The following is an 11,135-nucleotide window of genomic DNA, read 5'->3' on the forward strand; positions in this document are numbered from 1 at the left end:
CAATTACAGGTGGTACCATTAACATTGATGCTACAACTAGACCATCTGCTCTAAGAAAAAATATAACTTAATGATGAAAAGTGCTTGTCGGTAAATGGTTATATAGGCTTGATGTTGCTAAACTACTGTAAGTGACCGAAAACCCTTGCTTGTCCTGACATTAGCAATTCAAAGTCTTGGGAAAAAACAGAGGAATACAGCGTTAGCTATTTATCTATTAGCAGAGAAAGAGCAATTTCGAAAGAGAATTGCAAAGAATTAAAAAAAAGGTGCCCTTAACATTCCATTGGATGGTAAACTGTTAGACGCACTGGATAGGCCACAGTACTAGACGGGGTCGCACTGGAAAGTGCTTGGGAACCCCTGTGTTAGAAGATAATATCCGTCAGGGAAGTTTTTGACCGACTACCAATATTAGCTTCGGGGGAAACAGTGGTGGATCAACTCCTTGGTGTACCAAAAATGGATTCGGGCACTAGCCAGCAACTGCTGTATATGAGATATCCCCTGAACGGGTATTTATAACCGAAATAAATGCATGTGTTTCGACGCAACTGCAGCTACTACTGATCCTAGTAATGGTGCCCGTATTCTTCTTGAAAAAAATATGATTAGCCTTTTCGTCATCACTCACTAGAAGCTATATTGGAAGGTGTAGTTAAAAAGTCACCATCAACATAATCAGTTCAGATAAAGCGCTTTTCAAGCGACTCAAGGGAAAAGGACCTAGTTTCAACAAGCAACATTATCGAACATTTTTATCAGAGCCGGGAACAGGTAAAAATGTAGCTGATATTAAAGTTGATATAAATGCATTTGACGAAAGTGAACTACTATAATTAACAATACTTTTCCTGGGAGGAGAACTAAAATGTGAAATCTCGTTTAAAAGTCCAGTAGGGTTTCACTGAGCTAGATAGATGGTTAAAGTAATATATTCTTTGACAATTTGAAAGGTCGAATCCCAGTTAAAGATTAACCTAGGGAAGAAAAAGGAATAAGAACATCACCCTGTTTGCTGGTGGCCTGTGCGTGAAAGCTTGGTTCACAGTTCTTGCACCATCTCTTGCTCCTTGCCATAATTTAGAGTTGTTAAAGAACCTTGATCTGTGTAAACATAATGGCATGTTCATTTCATTTGTTTCTCTGAAAAAAATATGTTGGGTTATCTTTGGTACATTTCTGAGGAATGTGATGTTTTCTCACTACTTTGATGCCAAATTGTCTGTTGAAACAAAGAACAAAATGGCAATGTATGCCTGCTGGACCACCACTCCACGACCCCCTGACGGAGACACGATGATCCTCCCCATACTGGCCAGATATTATGTAAATAACATTGATTATGTGTTAAAGGAATATTCTTACATTCTTAGGCTTTAGTAAGCCCCTTTATAACATTTATACTGTATATACTTGTCACACTTGCCAGATCCTTCTTGTGTTATTGTACACAATGTACAGGGGTACCTAGTGACAGCACTAGGATCCCGCTTCCTCTATCAAGGAATAAACAATTGAAATTGAAAAAATTGAATGGCAATGTGTTAGCAAAACCCTGGGAAAACACCTCAAGCAAAGCGGAATAGTTTAGACCCTAAGCTCATTCAGGTAAAGTAACTAGATTTTTTTAGCAACAAATAATCGAATGTTCTTCGAAATTGTAGGATTTGCTTCACCTTTTTTCAGCAAAAATGATGCTGAATGGCACAAAGATGAACTGTACAATAATGCAAGGTAACGTATCAATAAAGGAAAGTTGTTAATGACAAAGCTGAAAAGGGAGTTAGGTTGATAAATGAATACAGCAAGTTCTTAACAGACAATTAAGAACAGAAACAATTTACGCTATAAGTGGTCAAGCATTACGGATTTGCTTTGGTTGATATGAAGATACATTTATCAAGTAACAAATATGTAAACATTTTAAGCTCTACTTCTATCAGTTGTTATATCAGGCCATCAAGGTAACTTCTACTATAAAAAGGACAACGCGTGTGTATAATGCGACTTCAAGAGTGGTGAAGAAACAGTATAATATTAGCAGTAGAGCATAAGCGTGAAATACATGAAGATCAAAAAATTTGATGGTCGGTAGCAACCCCTCATTTTTAAATGATGATATGAGAATTCAGATATATTTTTTGGTGCATGCAAAATGAACCAAACTTTGGTTTGAACACCAAAAAAATTCATCATTTCTTTTAGTTACCCCACTTTACCGATCTGTAGTGATGATGGATGGTGTTATATGTAGTGATGATGGATGGTGTTATATGTAGTTGATGATGGATGATGTTATATGTAATGATGATGGATGTTGTTATCTGTAGTGATGATGGGTGGTGTTATATGTAGTGATGCTGGATGGTGTTATATGTAGTGATGATGGATGGTGTTATATGTAGTGATGATGGATGATGTTATATATAGTGATGATGGGTGGTGTTATATGTAGTGATGATTAGACAATAAAATAATAACAGTTTAATGCTAAAAAATATACTTTGCTGTACCGTTGTAGTGAAAAACATGGTGGAACTTACATACACCATTAATGAAGTATTGATGGAAGAAGAAGTTTTGGGAACTGAACAATAAGACAATGTGGAGCCTTCTGGAGGGTGGCGTCCTACCGTGGCCTAGTGGATAGGCGTTTCTGCTAGTGTATATATATATATATATATATATATATATATATATATATATATATATATATATATATATATATATATATATATATATATATATATACATACAATCAACACCTCAACCCGCCAGGATTCGAACCCACGGGTTGAGGTGTTGATTGTATGTAGAAGTCCGCGTGCTTTATTGGGCTAATGAAATATATATACATATATATATATATATATATATATATATATGTATGTGTGTGTGTGTGCGTGTTTAATTGTGAAGACAGCAAGCATAATTTGAAAAAAAAATAAGATACAAATATTATGGATGTAGATTGTTTTTGCAGTTATAACGAATGAGATGTGATAATGAATAAACCACGTAGAATAATTTCAATGGAAACTTATAGTCTATATGAATGAGTCAACAGGAGATGTGTATAAATTTGAGATACTAAATATGGCATTCATTAATATAATCATCGGTGAAAATAGCTATACCTCTTATGGTCTACATATTATATTCAACTAAATTATTGATATAATTAATAAGGTAGAGAGTACCTTACATACTAAAGCGTATTCTTTAAGCTCAAACTGTTAGACATTAGGGTATCTACCACGAGCCAAAATGTTGAAAAATCTTCAGTGTGAAGATCCTTTTCCAGTGACGTGACGAAAGCCATTATTTGATAGTTGAAATACGCGGGGGTGGAATATTGAAGTGCTAGTATGGGGTGGGGGTTGTTAACCCCATCACGGGTAGCACCTTTTTAATATGGCCAATGGTGAACTCCACACTCTTAACACTTCCTCCAGAGTGTTGCCTCCATGGCCTGTTTGCATCATTATTTCACTTTATCTGTGGCCCAAAACAAGACAGAAAAAAATCATTAAGGAGAATGGTCCTTAAGCATCCCCTCCACTACCACGTTTTACTGACAGGTAGGGAGAATGGTGACCTAGAATGATACTGTCCAATATAACGATTAACAGTTTAAATACAATGATAATCACCACTGATATATCACAATGTCACTGTAAGTAAATTATGGAAGAAAAACAACAATGTTCACAATAACAATGAGGAATACAGATAATACCCACAATATTTTCAGACAATTATCTAAACACATAGCAAATTGACCAGCATTAAATAAAAGGAATGCTTCAATAAAGCTGAAGGTCATATCAACAAGAAAGACCATGTCAGGTTCATTAAAGCTGTGTTTGGTGGATTAGTGACGCAGGTCAGTTTACCATGCAATGCGAAGTTGGGGGTAAAAGTTGGGTTAACATGCGGGGCTCATTAGCATATCAGCCCAACGCACCTCCACAAAATCTTTCAAGAACACAAAATTATTTATCTCTTGAGCATATTCCATTTGAATACAAACGAGCAAATATCCATATCAACCATTAGTATTTGGCTCAGTAACCTACAGCAATGGCAATTTGCATATTTGTTCTCAGTAGTGCCACTTGTTGAAGGCAGTGAGCAAGCTGTACCATGCTCAGGTTTTTAGGGTCACGTCGATGTATGTAAACACTGCAGGATTCATATATGTACAAATACTTCACCCACGCAACTATTCGTACACACTTACCAGACTCACGTACATTTTTACACACATATGTGACTTGGTATTACTATCCACTCTGCAAAGCATCTATCGCTGTGGATGAATCCTTTAATTTTACAAAGTCTATCTGATCTCTATATTTAAGTGTATTTAATAAATTTGTCTATTTACAAAAATATAGGTATATGTATATGTTTATACGACATCCATTTCTAATTCATTATTGTCTCCAATCCCAAAATACTCTACCAAAAAGATTCTTCAATATGATAAATATGATATTGATTTTCATCAATGTGCCTCATTTGTTTTCTTCTAAAATCGTCTTTTGATTACAAAAAAATTACCAAGAATGTTAGCTGGTTGAGGCTGAACCCCCTCGACGTTATTCACATTGCTCATGCAAGTTAAAGGCGCCATCGTTAAAGCCGCCGTAATTGGTAGCTTGAGCGACTACCTTATTGCCAATGAAGACATCTTGTGTCTGCGAGTTGTTGGAGGTTTCTTCTCTGGTGGCCCCGTTGGTAAAGCTCGTGGTTGTAGTTGTTGTGGTGTTGCGATGCAAGGGGGGGCCGGCCGAAGGACTTAAGTGATGAGTGCTGGTTACCATGTTGATCAAGGGAATGGATTGTGGACTAGGCCTAGGGTTAAGTGGCCTCGTCTCCATCGACCTTTCAAAGTCCGTCCGGCCATTAAGCGCTGTACGTCGCTGGGGGCCACACGATATCACCTTACGGAATGCCTTTCTGTAGAAAAGATAAAAAAAAATCATACCTTAATATTTTTTTTTCTTCAGAAGATGAATCTATAAATATATGACTTTTTGATAGGTATACCTGCAGTACAAGTCACTCCAATATTAATTTTGTTTAATCGCCATAGAAATGTACAGTCAAAGACAAAAGTCGTGTCGCGGTTTTGTCCGAAGAATAAATATAACTCATGAAACCTTATGAGAGCCCCCTACCACAGATACAGAGCGCACCAAAAGTTTAGCCCTTCGGCATATGTTTTCACCAAATTTCACGATGCGACTTACAAAATTATTGGTGAAACAGATACATATCAATATTTTGCCTCAAATATTGAACTATGAAAGGGGGTCTGTTCAGGAAAATTTATGGATACAGATGTCTGTACACTGAACTTTCGGTACACAAGGAGACAGCGAGGCTGACACTATGCTAAACCACCTCCACTTCCCCAACTTGGCAAGCAAATTACCCATCTACGGCTGGGTAAACTGGAAGTGCCGGGATCGAAGCAATGACCCTTTAGTAGAATCGTTTTCATGGAATTCGTGACTATTATGTTTCTACTTTTTTTTTATCTAACCCTACTAGAGCATGGAGGCATGAGGCATATGATAACTTTTGAACTAAAAAACACTAGAATCATGAATGACGGGTCATTTTCCACTAATTTTGAGGTGTGAAATCTGATGGGATGGTCATTTTTTTGTTTAGGGGTCATCATAACCTCTAAATCTCAGATGGCTGCTGTCGGCCATGTTAAAAAAAATGGTATAATTTAAGAACCAAATGAGCTATATGCACGAATGCTGTTTCTTCTCCCATTAATCCCAGCATGAGAAAATGGATAAAGCAGTTATTTTTTTACTTTTGAAGTCACCTTGATCCCTTATACAAAATAGCCGCAATCCGAAATCTTCAATAATCACACTAAAATTGGGTAGGAACATAGTGGTCACTTATCAACCTGTATATGTACGGCTCCTTCAGCTGAAAAGCAAAAACCCAAACCTGTTCAACAAAATCCTTTCTTTCTGGGGATTCTTCCATATGCAAATGTCATACATCAACGCCATTTACAAGCGATTCAAGGGTTCGAGGCTATTAGACATCATGGTGGCAGAAGGTATGATGGCCGAAGATTCAGTCGACCAGGCACTACGCGGGAAGCATTTCAAGTGTGGTGTGTGGGTTTACGGATTTTTTACGAAACGCTGGTTAATACGCACTGGATAAATAATTGGATGGCTCTCCTATGTCCGACGAACTGCATCAGCAAATTAATGCGTCCCAAGATGAACTTGCGTAAACCTACGCCGAGAGTGAAAACAATGAGGAGCTGAAGAAGCTTGTCGACACTCTCTTCAAAGACTATGGCGACTCCCCGCAGGCACAGTATTGGTTGTCTTTCTTGGAGATGGTAGAGATTCTGACAGAACATTAATGCACTCGGGACTCAAAACTGGCGTTAGTTCAAATCGTCAATAAAATTAATTCTGTCATGGATGACTATCTATGATAATGACAAATATGGCCAGCACCTTCCAGACTTCAGTACAGTTCTCGACAATCTTCCGGACGAACAGTGATAAATTGTCTGTTTGCCCACTCCATGATTGAAAATCCATACTCTTGCGTGGGCCTTGACATATGGATTGAGTCAACAATGTATAAGGGCTTGTTCGAACGGAACAGCCCAAGTGTTCACCATACAGTACACAGGTTCACTTAATTTCACCCATAAAACAAACTAAAGAAGCTTCTCAATGAATTATATCCACAAATTTCTCTTAAACTAGTCTTCAAAGCTCATAGTTCATTTACAGGTATTTTTATATTTATATAGCTAACGACACCATACCCAGACACATGCAATCCTCAGTTGTTTATCAAATTACGTGTGCTAGCTGTAGGGCCGTTCCTTCCAAACAAGCCTATTGATCACACAACCACATAATTCAGCTATCCGTAACCGCGCTCATCATCGCGACCACCCGTTCTCGCAGTCTAATTTCTCAGTTCTTGGCAGAAGCCTTGTAGCAATACAAAGTAAAGCCATGCATTTGTGATATGGCTTCCTGTGAATTGTTGTGTTTTTCTCAATCAAGGCTTGTCTTAGTTTGTTCACAGGAATCACAGGTTGCCTTAATTTATCCCTCAACCTCAGCTTCAAGTACATGTGACGTCTCACCTACGCGAATTCGTAATATGTTTGTGGGTTGGGGCGTTCGCTAGTGTACCTGCGCTGCGCTTTGAGGTTTCCAAAGCCTCCTCTGAGAAGGAAAATTGGGAACCCTTACGACATCTATCCTTGCTGAAGTAAGAATAGGCTACACCAGGCTTCCTTGCTGAGACAAAAGAGAAAAAAAAAACTAAAATGCACTACAGGAATGGCATCAGTCATCCCTCACTCCGTTTCCTGCCGTTCTCTCAAACACCCGACGAGTGAACTCTCATCGCCCACCTTGGATACGCTGTACCAGATGACGATCCTCATGGGAGTTCCTACCACGCTGGTGACGTGGGGGGCTCCCTACTGTTCATCGGATGTTGCTGCCCTTTTTCTCGGTTCATGTCTAGAGGATTTGGACAAGAAAAGGGAGGATCACTCGGACAGGGAGGGGTGTCGACTTGGGGGGCCGCAACGCAAATGATGTAGTGCTCTCCAGGGTTCTGGCAACCAGGTGACGACCCCCGGGGATCCTTTACTCTTCGAAAGTATGGACCACCCAAGTCACTGGGGGTGATCCTGGGTGATTCCTACATATCTATTCCACAATTCTTAGTTTCCACATGACGTCACATACTCTCATAATGATGATGATGATGATGATAATGAAGTAAAGTGGCAAATGACTTTGCCGTGGGAGAGGAGAGGGGAGAGAGAAGGAAAGCATAGAAACGAGAAATAAAGTAGTAGGGGGTGATAGCAGGTGGGCTGTCCACCTAGCTGAGACGAGTTGATTGGCTGGGGTTGTGGCCACACACAGCAGACACCTGCCCGCTTAAGGGAGGCAGGTGGAGGGGGGGGGGAGCTAAGCTAGCTAGGCATTCATTAGTGTAATGGGTGTTAGTTTATGTTTGTTAGATGGTGGTGTTATTTGTTCACATATATGTGTAAAGTGGGTCTTGTTCTTCTGTGTCAGCATGGAGGCTCTTAGCCCACCAGTTGTGTGCTTTAGTAGTTTCTTCTTCTTTTAACTCGGGGAATATTGGGTCCTCCAACTCTTCAAGTTTGGTTCAGATTCTCTGGGCTTGGCTGTGTTTACGTGTGTTCAGTGGTTCGATATTGTATAATTCGTGAAGTTCTTGTATTTTGGTGGTGTATGGGGAGAGTTACTTTGATGCTCTACGGATAGCTTTGTTTTGTACTGATTGAAGTTTAAGTTGGCTGGTTTTGCTGAGCGTGCTGAGTGGTATTGGTGGATACTCCAGTGCTTTTAATAGGTGTAGTTGAATTCTGGTGTCCATTTTGCTAAATCTTCGTAGTTTTGTGAGTTGTGATTGGGCAAGCGTTTTGCGTTGTGTTATTTGTTTTGCTATGCCTGTTCTTGTTATTGTGAGTCCCAAAATTTTGCCTTCGTTGGAGTATTGTATAGGTACGTTGTTGACTGTGATTGGTGCTGGGTTTATTTTGGCAATGTGTATGATTTTTAGTTTCAGTGTATTGGTTTGAATTTTCCACTTTTTTTCATATTCGTTGATTTGCTCGATGGCGTTGGCTGTTTGCCCTTGCCTGGATGTCGGATGTTTTGGGTGACGTCATCAGCATAAGCTATGTATTCTCCGTGTGTATGAGGTGGCATGTCTGCCGTGTATATTGTGTAGAGTGTTGGCGAGAGGTTACTTCCCTGTGATACTCCGCTGTATAACTTGATGCTTGGACCTATGTGGTTACCGATTATAATTTTAGCCTCTCTGTTATCAAGGAAGTTACAAAGAAGAGAAGTAAAGTTGTTGGGAAGTTCTTGGGTGGTAATTTTGTATTTGAGCCCCAAGTGCCAGACCTTGTCGAATGCTTTTGCTACGTCCCTTAATACTACGTTACATTGATCTCTGTTGTGCATTGCGTTTACTATGTTTTCGTCAATTAGGGCTAAGGCTGTATGGGTTCCTCTGTGTTTTCTAAATCCGTGCTGCCTGGGGTGGTATTTCCCTTCAAGTTCGAGGTGTATTCTCAGTCGGTGGTTAATGATTTTTTCTCGGACTTTTCCCGGTGTTTCTAGAAGAGAAATTGGTCTGTAATTTTATACTTGAGTGGGGGATTTACCTTGCTTTGGTATAAGCCTGATGCTTGCTGTTTTAAATTTCCTTGGGAAGTAACCAGAGGCGAGTGATGCATTAAAAATGTTTCTGAGTTGTGTGTTGATTGGTAGATGCTGGAGTATGGGTTTGTTTATTTTACTGATGTCCGGGGCCTTGTTCTTGAAACTGTTTATTGTTTTGAGTATTTCCTCTGCGGTGATTGGCTTGATCAGTGTGGAAAAATCGTCAAGAGTGTTTATGTCTATGTTGGGACTCGGGTGCCAGATGTGGGTTGTGTGTGTCATGTGATTGGTTACTTGTCGCTCGGTGTTCATACAGAAGTTCAGGTTGTCTTCCTGGCTTATTTGAAATATCTTGCCGACGCTACTGATGCGAGTATCATGTTTACTAATTGTAGCAAACTATATAATATATAATGTGTGTGTATGTCTCCATTTACCAGTGGATCTCAGAATGTAATGGGGAAGTGGGATGTGTAACAACATAAGCCAGTGGTCATATAGCATCAAGTGACAGTAAGTGAAGCGACACGTAGACATGATAATAACAACATAGCCATTAACGGAATTTATGTTGAATACACATACAAAATCCGATCCATCATTGATATGAAGATACGAAACGTTTCTTACAATAGTCTTCATGCTAGGAGACTACAAGAAAAGAAATCCGACTTCATGGCTGGGTAACTCAATAAGTGTCCATGAATGGAAACTCCCTCAGCCATGAACACTAAACAATTGAAAATTGTTCTCCCCATCTTTACATTAAACTGAATGGCAACATATAATTTGACTCCCAGTCCACCAATACCTGTAATATGGGGTAAAGGAACGTCAGTCTAAGAGTAGATGTCCTAAGCCAAAAATGAAAGCGCCTAGGATTAATGATGTTAACTTCAGCACCTGTGTTAAGGAAATACGAAATGATGGGTTGCCCTACCTGGACCCAAACTATTGGAATTTGAAGGATTGAAAGGTCTCAGTGATGGGGCGGAACTTGTGTACCGGTGCTGCACTTTGAGGTCCTCAAAGCATCCTCCTTGTAGGAGAAATGGGAACCCCTATGACATCTATACTTGCTGAAGCAGGATTAGGTTACACTAAGCTTCCTTGTTGAAAGACAAAAGAGAAATATAACTAAAAACTACTATAGGAACTGTATTAGTCACCCCACACTCCGTTGTCTGTCGTTGTCTCCAACACCTGACGAGTATACTCTTACAACTGATCCGTCTTCAGTATTACAAGCGTAGGTAACCTGATGCAGTTGCAGAAAGAGGAGGGAAGAGGGTGGACAGCAATGGTACACTAGCTCCGCCCCACCACTACAAATAAACTTTTCAATCCTTCAAAGTCCCTATTTTAGTGGGTTGGAGCATTCGCTAGTGTACCTGCGATGCATGGCAAGTGGAGGAGGACTGCTGGTAACTTCAGGACAAACAACAAAAGCAAATCCACTCTGCCACAGCTTTTATTCGTAACAAAAACAAATTCTGATCAACTTATCGGCTCGCATGATGAAAACACATAGCTCACTCATGCCAAGACGAAAATGCATATGTGTAAAAAAAAAATACTAAAAGGAACAAGAAGGTAACTTCCATGAACTAAACTGCACCTGGCTCCATTGTATATGAAAAAACACGTACCTAAAATCTGAGTGGCTCACATTAGGTTGGAACTGGTAGAGAGTTGCCCACAACTATGCAGTGCTAGGTACTGTGGATCGCCCCTGTCTCAGTTCCATCACTCTTGTGCGTAGAAATGATAGAGAGGACTCAACCCGGCGAACTTCATGAGCCTGTGGTAGCTTCCATGGATCAGTCGCCTCGATGACCTTCCATAAAATGAGGGCAATATTAGCTGGCGAACATGGCCGTTAGGTGTCGTGGC

General features: G+C 39.8%; 1 protein-coding gene across 1 annotated transcript in view; it reads right to left on the reverse strand.

Moving 5' to 3' along the window:
• Nucleotides 1-2,902: 2,902 nt before the first annotated feature.
• The window catches only part of LOC121867222 (allatostatin-A receptor-like), a 54,388-nt gene continuing 46,155 nt past the window's right edge, over nt 2,903-11,135 (reverse strand). The window contains exon 7 of the mRNA XM_042367068.1: nt 2,903-4,968. Within this exon, the coding sequence (XP_042223002.1) occupies nt 4,608-4,968 (361 nt within the window). The 3' untranslated portion in view covers nt 2,903-4,607. The remainder of the gene's footprint in view (nt 4,969-11,135) is intronic.

Source organism: Homarus americanus, unplaced genomic scaffold, assembly GCF_018991925.1.
Source record: "Homarus americanus isolate GMGI-L3 unplaced genomic scaffold, GMGI_Hamer_2.0 scaffold6317, whole genome shotgun sequence".
In the NCBI taxonomy this organism is placed as follows: domain Eukaryota; kingdom Metazoa; phylum Arthropoda; class Malacostraca; order Decapoda; family Nephropidae; genus Homarus; species Homarus americanus.